Consider the following 18488-nt stretch of genomic DNA (forward strand, 5'->3'; position numbering starts at 1 on the left):
TTGGGGTGATTTCGAGTGGTTTTGTGTCATTTTTAACCCTTTCCTCCCCACTGGATTTGAGTTATTTTTGGGTTGGTTTTAGGTCAATTTTGTTGGGTTTGGGTTCATTTTTAACCCTTTCCTCTCCAGCCGGATTTGGATCATTTTTGGGGTCGGTTTTCACGTCATTTTGGGATATTTTGGGTTCAATTTTGGGGTTTTTGGGTCATTTTTAACCCTTTCCTCCCCAGCTGGATTTGGATCATTTTTGGGGTGTTTTTAGTTTATTTTTGGGTTCAATTTTGGGGTTTTTGGCTCATTTTTAACCCTTTCCTCCTCAGCTGGATTTGGATAATTTTTTGATGATTTTTAGGATATTTTTGGGGTCGTTTTTGGGGTCATTTTTAACCCTTTCCTCCCCAGCTGGAGTTGGATCATTTTTTGATCATTTTTGGGGTATTTTTGGGGTCATTTTGGGTTTTTTGGGGTCATTTTTAACCCTTTCCCCCCCAGCAGGATTTGGGTTGGTTTTGGTTTGTTTTTGGGGTCATTTTGGGGGTTTTTGGCTCATTTTTAACCCTTTCCCCCCCAGCTGGATTTGGGTCGTTTTTGGGTCAATTTTGGGGTTGTTTTGGGGGTGATTTTGGGGTTTTTGGGGTCATTTTTAACCCTTTTTTCCCCAGTTGGTTTTGGATCATTTTTGGGTTATTTTTGGGTTGTTTTTGGGGTCATTTGGGGGGGTTTTGGCTGATTTTTAACCCTTTCCTCCCCAGCTGGATTTGGATCATTTTTGGGGTGTTTTTAGTTTATTTTTGGGTTCAATTTTGGGGTTTTTGGCTCATTTTTAACCCTTTCCTCCCCAGCTGGAGTTGGATCACTTTTTGATCATTTTTGGGGTATTTTTGGGGTCATTTTGGGTTTTTCTGGGTCATTTTTAACCCTTTCCCCCCCAGTAGGATTTGGGTTGGTTTTGGTTTATTTTTGGGGTCATTTTGGGGGTTTTTGGTTCATTTTTAACCCTTTCCCCTCCAGCTGGATTTGGGTCGTTTTTGGGTCAATTTTGGGGTTGTTTTGGGGGTGATTTTGGGGTTTTTTGGGTCATTTTTAACCTTTTTTTCCCCAGTTGGTTTTGGATCATTTTTGGGTTATTTTTGGGTTGTTTTTGGGGTCATTTTGGGGGTTTTTGGCTCATTTTTAACCCTTTCCTCCCCAGCTGGATTTGGATCATTTTTGGGGTGTTTTTAGTTTATTTTTGGGTTCAATTTTGGGGGTTTTTGGCTCACTTTTAACCCTTTCCTCCCCAGCTGGACTCCGAGGTCCAGGCCCTGCTGCGTCGCTGCGACGGCGACGGGGGAGGGGCCGGGGGTGGGGGAGGGGCGGCCCCGCCCCCAGGGGACCCCCCCGGGGACCCCCCCGAGCCCCCCCCGAACCCCCCCGGGGACCCCGAGAGGAGAGGTGAGCGGGGGAGGGGAGCGGGGGGGTTTTGGGGGGGAAGTTTGGGGTTTTTTGGGGGGAAATTTTAGGATTTTGGGGGAAATTTGGGATTGGGGAGAAATTTGGGATTTTGGGTTGGAAATTTGGAAATTTGGGGAGGAAATTTGGGATTTTGGGTTGGAAATTTGGAAATTTGGGGAGGAACTTTGGGATTTTGGGGAAAAAATTGGAATTTTCGGGAGGAAATTTGGCATTTTGGGGAGGAAATTGGGGAATTTGGGTTAAAAATAGGGAATTTTGGGGAGAAATTTGGGATTTTGGGTTGGAAATTTGGAAATTTGGGGAGGAACTTTGGGATTTTGGGGAAAAATTTGGAATTTTCGGGAGGAAATTTGGCATTTTGGGGAGGAAATTGGGGAATTTGGGTTAAAAATAGGGAATTTTGGGGAGAAATTTGGAACGGTGGGGGAAAATTTGGAATTTTGGAGGGAAAATTTATGATTTTAGGAAGAAATTTGGAATTTTTGAGGGAAATTTTGGGTTCTTTTGGGGAGAAAATATGGGATTTTGGGGAGAATTTGGGATTTTGGGGAAAATTTTGGGGGTTTTTGAGAGAAATTTTGGGATTTTAAGGGGAAATTTGGGATTTTTGAGGGAAATTTTGGGGGTTTTGGGAAAAATTTTGGGGTTTTTGGGGGGAAATTTGGGATTTTTGGGTTGAAAATTTGGGATTTTGGGGGAAATTTGGGGATTTTGCGGTGAAATTTGGGGGTTTTGAGAAACGTTTGGGGGTTTTGGGGAGAAGTTTCAGGGTTTGTGGGAGAAATTTGGGAATTTTGGGGAGAAAATTTGGCATTTTGAGTTGAAAATTCGGAATTTTGGGGAGGACGTTTGGGATTTTGGGGAAAGATTTGGAATTTTAGCGAGGAAATGTGGAGTTTTGGGGAGGAAATTGGGAATTTTGGGGAGGGAATTTGGGGTTTTGGGTTGAAAACTTGGCATTTTGGGTTGAAAATTCGGAATTTTGGGGAGGAAATTTGGGATTTAGGGTTAAAAATTTGGAAATTTGGGGACGAAATTTGGCATTTTGAGTTGAGTGTTTGGAATTTGGGGGAGGAGAGTTGGGATTTTGAGTTGAAAATTTGTGATTTTGGGGAAAAAGTGGGAATTTTAGAGAGGAAACGTGGAATTTTGGGGAGGAAATTTGGCATTTTTGTTTAAAAATTTGGAATTTTGATTTCAAAATTTGGGATTTTGGGTAGAAACTTTGGAATTTTGGGGAGGAAATTTGGGATTTTGGGGAAAACTTAGAATTTTGGCTTGCAAATTTGGAAATGTGGGGAGGAAACATGGGATTTTGGGTTGAAAACTTGCAGTTTTGGGTTGAAAATTTGGGATTTTGGGGGAAAATTTGGAATTTTGGGGAGGAAATTTGCAAAATTTGGGTTAAAAATTGGGAATCTTGGGTAGAAATTTGGAATGTTGGGGGGAAATTTGGAATTTTGGGGTGAAACTTTGGGATTTTGGGGAGGAAATTTATGATTTTAGGGAGAAATTTGGAATTTTTGGCGGGAAATTTGGGATTTTTGAGGGAAATTTTGGGGTTTTTTGGGAGAAATTTGGAGGGTTTTGGGTTAAATTTTGGATTTTTTGGGGCTAAGCTTGGGATTTTTGGGGGAAATTTGGCATGTTTTCGGGAGGAATTTGGGAGTTTTGAGGGAAATTTGGGGTTTTTTGGGAGAAATTTTGAGGTTTTCGGAGGAAAAATTGGGATTCTGGGGAGAAGTTTTGGATTTTTGTGGGAAATTTTGGGAATTTTGGGGAGAACTTTAAGATTTGGAGGGGAAATTCGGGGTTTTGGGAAGAAATTTGGAATTTTGGGGAGGAAACTTGGGAATTTGGGTTGAAAGTTTGGGATTTTGGGTTGAAAATTTGGGATTTTAGGGGTTGAAAATTTGGGATTTTGGGGAGGAAATTTGGAATTTTGGGGAGGAAATTTGGAATTTTGGATTGAAAAGTCAGGATTTTTGGGGTAAATTTAGGGTTTTGGGGAGGAAATTTGGGATTTAGGGTTAAAAATTTAGGATTTTGGGGAGGAAATTTGGGATTTAGGATTAAAAATTTGGAAATTTGGGGACGAAATTTGGGATTCGGAATTGAGTGTTTGGAATTTTGGGGAGGAGAGTTGGGATTTTGGGGGGGAAATTGGGGAATTTAGGTCAAAAACTTGGGATTTTGGGCTGAAAATCGGGAATTTTGGGGAGGAAATTTGGGATTTTGGGTTGAAAATCGGGAGTTCTGGGGGATTTCAGGACACCTTGAGGGAGAAAATTCAGATTTTTGGGGCATTTTGAGATGGAAATTTGGGGGATTTCACGCTGAAATTTGTCTCCTAATTTGCCTAAGCGGTTCCTAATTAGCATAAATGAATATGGATGCGTTGCAGAGCCGTGGGCGGGGCCCGAGGAGGGCGTGGCCGCCGCCCCTCCCCCGCCCCGGCTGAGCTTCGCCCCCGAGGCCGTGGCCAGGCTGGGGGGGGCCCTGGGGCGCGTGCAGAGGGCGCTGCACCAGCTGGGGGCGCACCTGAGCGCCCGCCGTGAGTACCGCGGGCACCGGGGGGCACCTGGGCACACCTGGGGGCACCTGGGGACACCTGGGCACACCTGGGCACACCTGGGATACACCTGGGGGTACCTGGGATACACCTGGGGACACCTGGGCACACCTGGGGCACACCTGGGGACACCTGGGTACACCTGGGATACACCTGGGCACACCTGGGGCACACCTGGGCACACCTGGGGACACCTGGGGACACCTGGGTACACCTGGGATACACCAGGGATACACCTGGGCACACCTGGGGCACACCTGGGCACACCTGGGGACACCTGGGGACACCTGGGTACACCTGGGATACACCTGGGCACACCTGGGCACAGCTGGGGCGCATGCAGAGGGCGCTGCACCAGCTGGGGGCGCACCTGAGCGCCCGCCGTGAGTACCTGGGGGGCACCTGGGGGCATCTGGGGCACCTGGGATACACCAGGGATACACCTGGGCACACCTGGGGCACACCTGGGTACACCTGGGGGCACCTGGGCACAGCTGGGGCGCGTGCAGAGGGCGCTGCACCAGCTGGGGGCGCACCTGAGCGCCCGCCGTGAGTACCTGGGGGCACCTGGGGACACCTGGGGGCACCTGGGCACACCTGGGATACACCTGGGGGTACCTGGGATACACCTGGGCACACCTGGGATACACCTGGGCACACCTGAGATACACCTGGGGACACCTGGGATACACCTGGGCACACCTGGGGACACCTGGGCACACCTGGGGACACCTGGGGCACAGCTGGGGGCACCTGGGCACACCTGAGATACACCTGGGCACACCTGGGGGCACCTGGGCACACCTGGGGGTACCTGGGATACACCTGGGCACACCTGAGATACACCTGGGCACACCTGGGATACACCTGGGCACACCTGGGGGCACCTGGGCACAGCTGGGGCGCGTGCAGAGGGCGCTGCACCAGCTGGGGGCGCACCTGAGCGCCCGCCGTGAGTACTGGGGGTACCTGGGGCACAGCTGGGGGCACCTGGGGCACCTGGGCACACCTGGGGACACCTGGGCACACCTGGGCACAGCTGGGGCGCATGCAGAGGGCGCTGCACCAGCTGGGGGCGCACCTGAGCGCCCGCCGTGAGTACCGCGGGCACCGGGGGGCACCTGGGCACACCTGGGGGCACCTGGGATACACCTGGGCACATCTGGGGGCAACTGGGCACAGCTGGGGGCACCTGAGATACATGTGGGCACAGCTGAGATACACCTGGGGGCACCTGAGGGCACCTGGGATAGAGCTGGGCACACCTGGGCACACCTGGGATACACCTGGGGGCACTTGAGATACACCTGGGCACACCTGGGATAGAGCTGGGCACACCTGGGCACACCTGGTGGCACCTCGGCACACCTGGGCACACCTGGGGGCACCTCGGCACACCTGGCACACCTGGGCACACCTGGGCACTGCTGGGCACCTTTGGGGGCACCTTTGGGGGCACCTGGAGGCTTTGGGGGTATTTCTGGGGCTTTTGATGGGATTTTCCGGGGGTTTTGGGTGGAATTTCGGGGATTTCGGGGCTGTCGGGAGCCTGAGGTTGGGGGGAATTTTGGGGGCATTTGGAGGAATTTTGGGGCTTTTTTTGGGAGGATTTTGAGGCAATTTTGGGGTTTTTTTTGTGGGAATATTTTTGTAAATTTTCCGGGAATTTTTTTGTAATATTTTTGGGAATTTTGGGGGTTTTTTTTGTGGGAATTATTTGTCATTTGTCTGGGAATTTTGGGATTTTTTTTCTGGGAATTTTGGGATTTTTTTCTGGGAATTTTTTCAAATTTTTTCTGGAAATTTTGGGATTTTTTTTTCTGGGAATTTTTTGGAATTTTTCTGGGAATTTTGTAATTTTTGTGGGGATTTTAGGAATTTTTTCCGGCAATTTTTTCATAATTTTTCTGGGAATTTTGGGACTTTTTGGGGGGGAATTTGGGGTTTTTTTATGGGAATTTTGGGGTTCTTTTCAGGGAATTTATCATAATTTTTCTAGGAATTTTGAGACTTTTTTTCCGGGAATTTTTTGTAATTTTTAGGCAATTTTAGGATTTTTTTTTCCCAGAATTTTTCTTAATTTTTCTGGGAATTTTGGGGGTTTTTTTCTGGGATATTTTGGGATTTTTTTTTCTGGGATTTTTGGGATTTTTTTCTGTGAGTTTGGGTTTTTTTTCCCCGGAATTTTGGGATTTTTTTTCTGGAAATTTTTTCAATTTTTTCTGGGAATTTTGGGATTTTTCTGGGAATTTTTTGTCATTTTTCTGGGAATTTTTTGTTATTTTTCTGGGAATTTTGGGATTCTTTCCCAGGATTTTTTGGGGCTTCCCCAGGAATTTTGGGATCTGACAATTCCCATTTTTTCGGTGGAATTGGGGTGATTTTGCTTCGATTTTTTTGGAATTTTTTGTGCATTTTAGGGGAATTTTTGGGGTTTTTTTGGGGAATTTTGGGCTTCTTTCCCAGGATTTTTTTGGCAATTCCCTGGGAATTTTGGGATCTGACAATTCCCATTTTTTCGGTGGAATTGAGGTGATTTTAGTTCGATTTTTTTGGAATTTTTTGTCTATTTTGGGAGAATTTTTGGGGTTTTTTCTGAGAATTTTGGAATTCTCTCCTGAGAATTTTTTGGCAATTCCCCGGGAATTTTGGGACCTGACAATTCCCGTTTTTTCGGCAGAATTGGGGTGATTTTAGTTGGATTTTTTGGGATTTTTTTGTCTATTTTGGGGAAATTTTTTGGGTTTTCTTCGGAATTTTAGGATTCTTTTCCTGGGAATTTTGGGCTTCTTTCCCAGGATTTTTTTGGGAATTCCCTGGGAATTTTGGGACCTGACAATTCCCATTTTTTCGGTGGATTTGAGGTGATTTTGCTTCGACTTTTTTGGAATTTTTTCTGCATTTTAGGGGAATTTTTGGGATTTTTTTGGGAATTCCCTGGGAAAATTTGGACCTGAAAATTCCCATTTTTTGGGCGGAATTGGGGTGATTTTAGTTGGGATTTTTTTGGAATTTTTTGTCTATTTTGGGGGAATTTTTTGGGGATTTTTTGGGAATTTTTGGGTTTTTTCTCTGGGAATTTTGGCTTTCTTTCCCGGGATTTTTTGGGAATTTTGGGACGTGACAATTCCCGGGTGTTTTGGGTGGGATTTGGCTGATTCGGGGTGGGGAATTGCAGCGGAGCTGGCGGAGCCGGGCCGGGAGCTGCTGCGGGAGCTGCTGCGCGAGCACCGGCGGCTGCAGGAGCTGAGCCAGCACCTGCACGAGAAGCACCAGAGGGAGGCGCTCGAGGTACCCGTGTCACCTGTGTGTTACCTGTCACACCTGTGTGTCACTTGTCCCATCTCTGTGTCACCTGTGTCACCTGTCCCTGCCCTGTCCCTGCCCTGTCCCAGCACCTGCACGAGAAGCACCAGAGGGAGGCGCTCGAGGTACGCGTGTCACCTGTGTCACCTGTCACACCTGTGTGTCACCTGTGTCACCTGTGTGTCACTTGTCCCATCTCTGTGTCACTTGTCCCATCTCTGTGTCACCTGTCCCTGCCCTGTCCCTGCCCTGTCCCAGCACCTGCACGAGAAGCACCAGAGGGAGGCGCTCGAGGTACCCGTGTCACCTGTGTCACCTCTGTGTCACCTCTCTGTCACCTCTGTGTCATCTGTGTCACCTGTCCCATCTCTGTGTCACCTGTGTCACCTGTCCCTGCCCTGTCCCTGCCCTGTCCCAGCACCTGCACGAGAAGCACCAGAGGGAGGCGCTCGAGGTACCCGTGTCACCTGTGTGTCACCTGTGTGTCACCTGTCACACCTGTGTGTCACCTGTGTGTCACCTCTGTGTCACCTGTCCCATCTGTGTGTCACCTGTGTCACCTGTGTGTCACCTGTCCCTGCCCTGTCCCAGCACCTGCACGAGAAGCACCAGAGGGAGGCGCTCGAGGTACCCGTGTCACCTGTGTGTCACCTGTGTGTCACCTGTCACACCTGTGTGTCACCTGTCACATCTCTGTGTCACCTGTCCCATCTCTGTGTCACCTGTCCCTGCCCTGTCCCTGCCCTGAGCCAGCACCTGCACGAGAATCACCAGAGGGAGGCGCTCGAGGTACCCGTGTCACCTGTGTGTCACCTCTGTGTCACCTCTGTGTCGCCTGTCCCATCTCTGTGTCACCTGTGTCACCTGTGTGTCACCTCTGTGTCACCTGTGTGTCACCTGTCCCATCTCTGTGTCACCTGTCCCTGCCCTGTCCCTGCCCTGAGCCAGCACCTGCACGAGAATCACCAGAGGGAGGCGCTCGAGGTACCCGTGTCACCTGTGTGTCACCTCTGTGTCACCTCTGTGTCGCCTGTCCCATCTCTGTGTCACCTGTGTCACCTGTGTGTCACCTCTGTGTCACCTGTGTGTCACCTGTCCCATCTCTGTGTCACCTGTCCCTGCCCTGTCCCTGCCCTGTCCCAGCACCTGCACGAGAAGCACCAGAGGGAGGCGCTCGAGGTACCCGTGTCACCTCTGTGTTACCTGTGTGTCACCTCTGTGTCACCTGTGTTACCTGTGTGTCACCTCTGTGTCACCTCTGTGTCACCTCTGTGTCACCTGTCCCATCTGTGTGTCACGTGTGTTACCTGTGTGTCACCTGTCCCATCTCTGTGTCACCTGTGTGTCACGTGTGTCACCTGTCCCACCTCTGTGTCACCTGTGTCACCTGTGTCACCTGTCCCACCTCTGTGTCACCTGTGTCACCTGTCCCACTTGTGTCACCTGTGTCCCCTGTGTCACCTGTGTCACCTGTGTGTCACGTGTCCCATCTCTCTCATCTGCGTGTCACCTGCATCACCTGCGTCACCTGTGTCACCTCTTTGTCACCTGTTATCTGCGTGTCACCTCTGTGTCACCTGTCTCACCTGTCTCATCTGTGTCTCACCTGTCTCACCTGTGTGTCACCTCTGTCCCACTGTGTATCACCTGTGTGTCACCTGTGTCACCTCTTTGTCACCTGTTATCTGCGTGTCACCTCTGTGTCACCTGTCTCACCTGTCTCATCTGTGTCTTACCTGTGTCACCTGTGTGTCATCTCTGTCCCACTGTGTGTCACCTGTGTCACCTGTGTCACCTCTTTGTCACCTGTTATCTGCGTGTCACCTCTGTCTCACCTGTCTCACCTGTGTCTCACCTGTGTCTCACCTGTCTCTCACCTGTGTCTCACCTGTCCCCCCTGTCCCTGTCCCTGTCCCCAGCTGGCGGAGCTGCAGGACAAGGCCACCTCTGCGGAGACGAAGGTTCTGGAGATGGGGACGACGCTGGAGGGGCTGCAGTGGGACAGCGCCAAGCTGCGCAAGCGCGAGGGGCGCCTGGACCGACACCTGGCCGAGGCGCTGGAGCAGGTGACACACCTGAGATACACCTGGGACACACCTGGGGACACACCTGGGATACACCTGGGCACAGCTGGGGGGGCTGCAGTGGGACAGCGCCAAGCTGCGCAAGCGCGAGGGGCGGCTGGACCGACACCTGGCCGAGGCGCTGGAGCAGGTGACACACCTGAGATACACCTGGGACACACCTGGGGACACACCTGGGATACACCTGGGCACAGCTGGGGGGGCTGCAGTGGGACAGCGCCAAGCTGCGCAAGCGCGAGGGGCGGCTGGACAGACACCTGGCCGAGGCGCTGGAGCAGGTGACGCACCTGGGGACACACCTGGGACACACCTGGGGACACACCTGGGGACACACCTGGGCACAGCTGGGGGGGCTGCAGTGGGACAGCGCCAAGCTGCGCAAGCGCGAGGGGCGGCTGGACAGGCACCTGGCCGAGGCGCTGGAGCAGGTGACACACCTGGGGACACACCTGGGGCACACCTGGGGACAGCTGGGGATACACCTGGGACACCTGGGGACACCTGGGCACAGCTGGGGGGGGCTGCAGTGGGACAGCGCCAAGCTGCGCAAGCGCGAGGGACGGCTGGACCGACACCTGGCCGAGGCGCTGGAGCAGGTGACACACCTGGGGACACCTGGGGACACACCTGGGGACACACCTGGGGACACCTGGGACACCTGGGACACCTGGGGACACACCTGGGACACACCTGAGATACACCTGGGGACACCTGGGGACACACCTGGGGACACACCTGGGACACACCTGGGGACACACCTGGGCACAGCTGGGGGGGCTGCAGTGGGACAGCGCCAAGCTGCGCAAGCGCGAGGGGCGCCTGGACCGGCACCTGGCCGAGGCGCTGGAGCAGGTGACACACCTGGGGACACCTGGGGACACCTGGGGACACACCTGGGCACAGCTGGGCACAGCTGGGGGGGCTGCAGTGGGACAGCGCCAAGCTGCGCAAGCGCGAGGGGCGCCTGGACAGACACCTGGCCGAGGCGCTGGAGCAGGTGACACACCTGGGGACACCTGGGGACACACCTGGGACACACCTGGGACACACCTGGGGACACACCTGGGGACAGCTGGGGACACCTGGGGACACACCTGGGGACACACCTGGGACACACCTGGGCACAGCTGGGGGGGCTGCAGCGGGACAGCGCCAAGCTGCGCAAGCGCGAGGGGCGGCTGGACCGACACCTGGCCGAGGCGCTGGAGCAGGTGACACACCTGGGGACACACCTGGGACACACCTGGGCACACCTGGGGACAGCTGGGGACACACCTGGGGACACCTGGGACACACCTGGGGACACCTGGGATAGACCTGGGCACAGCTGGGGACAGGTGGGGATACACCTGGGACACCTGGGGACACCTGGGGACACACCTGGGGACACCTGGGCACAGCTGGGGGGGCTGCAGTGGGACAGCGCCAAGCTGCGCAAGCGCGAAGGGCGGCTGGACCGGCACCTGGCCGAGGCGCTGGAGCAGGTGACACACCTGGGGACACCTGGGGACACCTGGGCACACCTGGAGGCACCTGGGATACACCTGGGATACACCTGGGGGCACCTGGGCACACCTGGGAGCACCTGCGATACACCTGGGCACACCTGGGGCTCACTTGTGGTGCCCCTGGGCCCACCTGAGCTGACCTGGGGTACACCTGGACACACCTGTGCCCACCTGTCCTGTATCTGTCCTGTCTCTCACCTGTCCTGTGTCTCACCTGTCCCTCCCCTGGTCTCACCTGTTTGGGTCTTACCTGTGTGTCTCACCTCGTTTCACCTCTCCTGTGTCACCTGTCTGTGTCTCTCACCTGTCTCACATGTCTGACCTGTGTCATTTGCGTGTCCCTCACCTGTCCTGGTCTCACCTGTCCCTGTCTCACCTGTCTCACCTGTGCTGTGTCTCACCTGTTCATGTCTCACCTGTGCCGTGTCTCACCTGTGTTTCACCTGTCTCACCTGTGCCGTGTCTCACCTGTCTCACCTGTTCATGTCTTATCTGTCTCACCTGTATCTCATGTGTCTCTCACCTGTCATTTGTGTCACGGGTCCACGTCTCACCTGTCTCACCTGTGTCTCACCTGTCTCACCTGTCCCCCCTGTGTCTCACCTGTCTCACCTGTGTCTCACCTGTCTCACCTGTCCCCCCTGTGTCTCACCTGTCTCTCACCTGTGTCTCACCTGTGTCTCACCTGTCTCACCTGTGTCTCACCTGTCTCACCTGTCTCACCTGTGTCTCACCTGTCTCACCTGTCTCACCGTCTCACCTCTCACCTGTGTCTCACCTGTCTCACCTGTCTCACCTGTCTCTCACCTGTGTCTCACCTGTCTCACCTGTCTCTCACCTGTCTCACCTGTCTCACCTGTGTCTCACCTGTCTCACCTCTCACCTGTGTCTCACCTGTCTCACCTGTGTCTCACCTGTCTCTCACCTGTGCCTCACCTGTCTCACCTGTCTCTCACCTGTCTCTCACCTGTGTCTCACCTGTGTCTCACCTGTCTCACCTGTCTCACCTGTCTCACCTGTCTCTCACCTGTCTCTCACCTGTCCATCCCTCACCTGTCTGTCCCGTGTCTCTCCCGTGTCCCAGCTGACCTCGGGCTCGTACGGCTCCGGCAGCTCCGGGGGATTCCAGGGGGGACAGATCACGCTCAGCATGCAGAAGGTACCGGAACGCCGGGAACCGGGAACGCCGGGAAACCCGGGAATGCTGGGAAATCCGGGAATTTTAGGGGGAAATTTGGGAATTTTAGGGGGAAATCCGGGAATTTTAGGGGGGAATTTGGGAATTTTAGGGGGAAATTTGGGAATTTTAAGGGGAAATCCGGGAATTTTAGGGGGAAATTTGGGAATTTTAGGGGAAATCCGGGAATTTTAGGGGGAAATCCGGGAATTTTAGGGGGAAATTTGGGAATTTTAGGGGGAAATCCGGGAATTTTAGGGGGAAATCCGGGAATTTTAGGGGGAAATTTGGGAATTTTAGGGGGAAATCCGGGAATTTTAGGGGAAGTCTGGGAATTTTAGGGGAAAATTTGGGAATTTTAGGGGGAAATTTGGGAATTTTAGGGGAAGTCTGGGAATTTTAGGGGAAAATTTGGGAATTTTGGGGGGAAATTTGGGAATGTCGGGAAATCTGGGAATGCTGGGGAAATCCAGGAATGCCAGGAATGTTGCAGAAATCTGGGAATGCCGGGGAGAAATCTGGGAATGTCAAAGAAATCCGGGAATTCTGGGGGGAAATTTGGGAATTTTGGAGGGAAAAATTGGGAATTCTGGGGAAATTTGGGAGTGCCATGGAAATTTCGGAATGCTGGGGAAATTTGGGAATACCAGGGGAAATCCGGGAATGCCAGGAAATCTGGAAATTTTGGGGGGAAATTTGGGAATGCCAGCGAAATCTGGGAATGCTGGGAAATCCAGGAATGTCAGGGAAATCTGGGAATTCTGGGGGAAATCCGGGAAGTTTTGGGGGGAAATTTGGGAATTTTGGGAGAAAACTTGGGAATTCTGGGAGAATTTGGGCATTCTGGGCAAATTTGGGAGTGCCATGGAAATTTGGGAATGCTGGGGAAACCTGGGAATGCCGGACAATCTGGGAATGTCACAGAAATTCAAGAATTTTGGGGGGAAATTTGGGAATTTTGGGGGGAAATCTGGGAATTCTGGGGGGAAATCTGGGAATTTTGGGAATTCCAGGAGGAAATTTTGGAATTCTGGGGAAATTTGGGAATGTCAGGGAAATCCACGAATGCCGGGGGGAAAACCTGGGAATTTTGGGAAAATTTGGGAATTTTGGGGGAAATTTGGGAATTTTAGGGGAAGTCTGGGAATTTTAGGGGAAAATTTGGGAATTTTGGGGGGAAATTTGGGAATGTCGGGAAATCTGGGAATGCTGGGGAAATCCAGGAATGCCAGGAATGTTGCAGAAATCTGGGAATGCCGGGGAGAAATCTGGGAATGTCAAAGAAATCCGGGAATTCTGGGGGGAAATTTGGGAATTTTGGAGGGAAAAATTGGGAATTCTGGGGAAATTTGGGAGTGCCATGGAAATTTCAGAATGCTGGGGAAATTTGGGAATACCAGGGGAAATCCGGGAATGCCAGGAAATCTGGAAATTTTGGGGGGAAATTTGGGAATGCTGGGGAAATCTGGGAATGCTGGGAAATCCAGGAATGTCAGGAAAATCTGGGAATTCTGGGGGAAATCCGGGAAGTTTTGGGGTGAAAATTGGGAATTTTGGGAGAAAACTTGGGAATTCTGGGAGAATTTGGGCATTCTGGGCAAATTTGGGAGTGCCATGGAAATTTGGGAATGCTGGGGAAATCTGGGAATGCTGGGGAAATCTGGGAATGCCGGACAATCTGGGAATGTCACAGAAATTCAGGAATTCTGGGGGGAAATTTGGGAATTTTGGGGGGAAATCTGGGAATTTTGAGGGGAATTCTGGGGGAAATTTGGGAATTTTGGGAATTCCAGGGGGAAATTTTGGAATTCTGGGGAAATTTGGGAATGTCAGGGAAATCCGCGAATGCCGGGGGGAAAATCTGGGAATTCTGGGAAAATTTGGGAATTTTGGGGGAAATTTGGGAATTCTGGGGGAAATTTGGGAATTTTAGGGGAAATCTGGGAATTCCGGGGGGAAAACCTGGGAATTTTGGGAAAATTTGGGAATTTTGGGGGAAATTAGGGAATTCTGGGGGAAATTTGGGAATTTTGGGGGAAAATTTGGGAATTCCGGGGGGAAATTTGGGAATGTCGGGAAATCTAGGAATGCCGGGAACCTGGGAAGGCCGGGGGGAAATCTGGGAATGCCAGGAAATCCGGGAACGTCGCAGAAATTCAGGAGTTCTGGGGGGAAATTTGGGAATTTTTGGGGGAAAGTTTGGGAATTCTGGGGAGAAATTTGGGAATGCCAGCGAAATCTGGGAATGCCACGGAAATCCGGGAATTCTGGGGAAATTTGGGAATCCCAGGGGGAAATTTGGGAATTCTGGGGAAATTTGGGAATGCCAAGGAAATCTGGGAATTTTTAGGGGGAAATTTGGGAATTCCAGGGAAAATTTGGGAATTTTGGGGGGAAATCTGGGAATTCTGGGGGAAATTTGGGAATTTTGGGGAAAATTTGGGAATTCTGGGGGGAAATCTGGGAATTTGGGGGAAAAATCTGGGAATTTTGTGAATTTTTGGGAAAAATTTGGGAGCTGGGTCGAGTTTTGAGGGAATTTTTGGGCACAAATCAGGAAATTTGGGGAAAATTTGGGGGAAAATTGGGAATTTGGGCAAGATCGGGGAAAATTTGGGAATTCCGGGGGAAAATTTTGGAATTTGGAGAATTTGGGGAAAAATTGGAGGCATTTTGAGGAAATTTGGGGGAAATTTAAGGATTTTTTTGGGATTTTGGGAAGAAATATGGGAAATTTGGGAATTTTTAGGGGAATTTTTGGGGGATTTGGGAAAAATTGGGAATTTTGGGGAGAATTTTGGGGGTTTTGGTCCATTTTCCCCCAGTTTTTGATGCTGAACTCTGGTTTGGCGGCGGATTTTTTTGGGAATTCTTATGAAATTTTGGGAATTTTTTGGGAATTTTTGGGAATTCTTTGGGAATTTGTGGAATTTTGGAGTCCCGATGGAATTTTGGGGTGAGTTTTGGGGTTTTTCGTCCATTTTTCCCCCGGTTTTTGATGCTGAACGTGAGTTCGGGACAGATTTTTGGGAATTTCCAAAAATTTTCGGGGTTTTTTGTGGTAAAATTTTGGGATTTTTTTGGGGAATTTCTGGGAATTCTTCAGGAATTCGGGAATCCGGGGTTTCCCCGGGGTTTTTGGGGTGAGTTTTGGGGTTTTCGGGCGTTTCCCCCCAGTTTTTGATGCTGAACTCGGGGTTTGGGACAGATTTTTGGGAATTTCTGGAAATTTTCGGGGTTTTTTGTGGGAAAATTTTGGGATTTTGTTTGGAATTTCTGGGAATTCCTTGGGAATTCAGGAATCCGGGGTTTCCCCTGGGTTTTTGGGGTGAAGTTTGGGATTTTTGGTCCATTTTTCCCCCCATTTTTGATGCTGAACTTGGGTTTGGCGGCGGATTTTTTTGGGAATTTCTGGAAATTTTGGGGGTTTTTTGTGGTAAAATTTTGGGATTTTTTTGGGGAATTTCTGGGAATTCTTTGGGAATTCAGGGATCCGGGATTTCCCCTGGGTTTTTGGGGTGAGTTTCGGGGTTTTCGGGTGTTTTCCCCCCAGTTTTTGATGCTGAACTCGGGGTTTGGGACAGATTTTTGGGAATTTCTGGAAATTTTCGGGGTTTTTTGTGGGAAAATTTTGGGATTTTGTTTGGAATTTCTGGGAATTCCTTGGGAATTCAGGAATCCGGGGTTTCCCCTGGGTTTTTGGGGTGAAGTTTGGGATTTTTGGTCCATTTTTCCCCCCATTTTTGATGCTGAACTTGGGTTTGGCGGCGGATTTTTTTGGGAATTTCTGGAAATCTTTGGGGTTTTTTGTGGTAAAATTTTGGGATTTTTTTGGGGAATTTCTGGGAATTCTTTGGGAATTCAGGGATCCGGGATTTCCCCTGGGTTTTTGGGGTGAGTTTCGGGGTTTTCGGGTGTTTTCCCACCAGTTTGAGATGCCGAACTCGGGTTTGGGGACGGATTTTTTTGGGAATTTCTGGAAATTTTGGGGGTTTTTTGTGGTAAAATTTTGGGATTTTTTTTGGGAATTTCTGGGAATTCTTTGGGAATTCAGGAATCCGGGATTTCCCCTGGGTTTTTGGGGTGAGTTTCGGGGTTTTCAGGTGTTTTCCCACCAGTTTGAGATGCCGAACTCGGGTTGGGGACGGATTGTTTTGGGAATTTTGGTGAATTTTTGGGGTTTTTTGTGGTAAAATTTTGGGATTTTTTTTTTCGGAATTTCTGGGAATTCTTTGGAAATTCGGGAATCCGGGCTTTTCCCTGGGTTTTTGGGGTGAAATTTGGGGTTTTTGGTCCATTTTCCCCCAGTTTTTGACGCCGAACTCGGGTTTGGGGACGGATTTTTTTGGGAATTTCCGTGACTTTTCGGGGTTTTTTGTGGGAAAATTTTGGGATTTTGTTTGGAATTTCTGGGATTCTTTGGGAATTCAGGAATCCGACGTTTCCCCGGGGTTTTTGGGGTGAAGTTTGGGGTTTTTGGTCCATTTTTCCCCCCATTTTTGATGCTGAACTTGGGTTTGGCGGCGGATTTTTTTGGGAATTTCTGGAAATTTTGGGGGTTTTTTGTGGTAAAATTTTGGGATTTTTTTCTGGGAACTTCTGGGAATTCTTTGGAAATTCGGGAATCCGGGCTTTTCCCTGGGTTTTTGGGGTGAATGTTGGGGTTTTCGGGTGTTCCCCCCCAGTTTTTGACGCCGAGCTCGGGTTTGGGGACGGATTTTTTGGGAATTTCCGTGACTTTTCGGGGTTTTTTGTGGTAAAATTTTGGGATTTTTTTGGGGAATTTCTGGGAATTCTTCAGGAATTCAGGAATCCGGGGTTTCCCCTGGGTTTTTGGGGTGAGTTTTGGGGTTTTCGGGCGTTTCCCCCCAGTTTTTGATGCTGAACTCGGGGTTTGGGACAGATTTTTGGGAATTTCTGGAAATTTTCGGGGTTTTTTGTGGGAAAATTTTGGGATTTTGTTTGGAATTTCTGGGAATTCCTTGGGAATTCAGGAATCCGGGGTTTCCCCTGGGTTTTTGGGGTGAAGTTTGGGATTTTTGGTCCATTTTTCCCCCCATTTTTGATGCTGAACTTGGGTTTGGCGGCGGATTTTTTTGGAAATTTCTGGAAATTTTTGGGGTTTTTTGTGGTAAAATTTCGGGATTTTTTTTGGGAATTTCTGGGAATTCTTTGGGAATTCAGGAATCCGGGATTTCCCCTGGGTTTTTGGGGTGAGTTTCGGGGTTTTCGGGTGTTTTCCCACCAGTTTGAGATGCCGAACTCGGGTTGGGGATGGATTTTTTGGGAATTTCCGTGAATTTTTGGGGTTTTTTGTGGGAAAACTTCGGGATTTTTTTGGGGAATTTCTGGGAATTCTTCGGGAATTCGGGGATCTGATGTTTCCCCTGGGTTTTTGGGGTGAGTTTCGTGGTTTTCAGGCGTTTCCCCCCAGTTTGAGATGCCGAACTCTGGTTTGGGGATGGATTTTTTGGGAAATTCGGTGAATTTTTGGTGTTTTTTGTGGTAAAATTTTGGGATTTTTTGGTGGGAATTTCTGGGAATTCTTTGGGAATTCAGGAATTCGGGTTTCCCCGGGGTTTTTGGGGTGACTTTCGGGGTTTTTGGTCCGTTTTCCCCCCAGTTTGAGATGCTGAACGCGGAGCTGGAGGGGAACCAGGACTTGGCCAATTCCCGCATGGCCGAGCTGGAGAAGCTGCAGCTGGAGCTGCAGGCGGCCGTCCGGGGACAGGAGCGCCTCAAGGTGACACCGGGGACACCGGGGACACTTGGGGGGTTTGGGGACATTGGGGACACTGGGGACATTGGGGACATCGGGGACATTGGGGACACTGGGGACATTGGGGACATCGTGGCCGTCCGGGGACAGGAGCGCCTCAAGGTGACACCGGGGACACTGGGGACAGCGGGGACACTTGGGGACACTGGGGACATTGGGGACATTTGGGGGTTTGGGGACATCGGGGACACTGGGGACATTGGAGACATTGGGGACATCGGGGACATTGGGGACACTTGGGGACATTGGGGACACCAGGGACACTGGGACACTGGGAACATGGGGGGACATTGGGGACACGGGGACACTGGGGACACTGGGGACATTGGGGACACTGGGGACATTGGGGACACGGGGACACTGGGGACACTGGGGACATTGGGGACACTGGGGACATTGGGGACACGGGGACACTGGGGACACTGGGGACATTGGGGACACTGGGGACAGCAGGGACATTGAGGACATTGGGGACACTGGGGACACTGGGATGTGGGGGACATTGGGGATACTTGGGGACACTGGGGACACTGGGGACATCGTGGCCGTCAGGGGACAGGAGCGGCTGAAGGTGACACCGGGGACACTTGGGGACATTTGGGGGGTT

At 50.8% G+C, this 18488-nt stretch overlaps 1 protein-coding gene across 1 annotated transcript in view; it reads left to right on the forward strand.

The window, feature by feature from the left end:
* Positions 1 to 341: 341 nt before the first annotated feature.
* Positions 342 to 18488, forward strand: part of RNF40 (ring finger protein 40) — a 47577-nt gene continuing 29430 nt past the window's right edge. Inside the window, exons 1-7 of the mRNA XM_038126481.1 lie at positions 342 to 407; positions 1284 to 1434; positions 3860 to 4009; positions 7206 to 7318; positions 9253 to 9399; positions 12010 to 12084; positions 17726 to 17845. Of these exons, the coding sequence (XP_037982409.1) occupies positions 342 to 407; positions 1284 to 1434; positions 3860 to 4009; positions 7206 to 7318; positions 9253 to 9399; positions 12010 to 12084; positions 17726 to 17845 (822 nt within the window). The remainder of the gene's footprint in view (positions 408 to 1283; positions 1435 to 3859; positions 4010 to 7205; positions 7319 to 9252; positions 9400 to 12009; positions 12085 to 17725; positions 17846 to 18488) is intronic.

The sequence above is a fragment of the Motacilla alba genome, unplaced genomic scaffold, assembly GCF_015832195.1.
Source record: "Motacilla alba alba isolate MOTALB_02 unplaced genomic scaffold, Motacilla_alba_V1.0_pri HiC_scaffold_35, whole genome shotgun sequence".
NCBI classification, from domain to species: domain Eukaryota; kingdom Metazoa; phylum Chordata; class Aves; order Passeriformes; family Motacillidae; genus Motacilla; species Motacilla alba.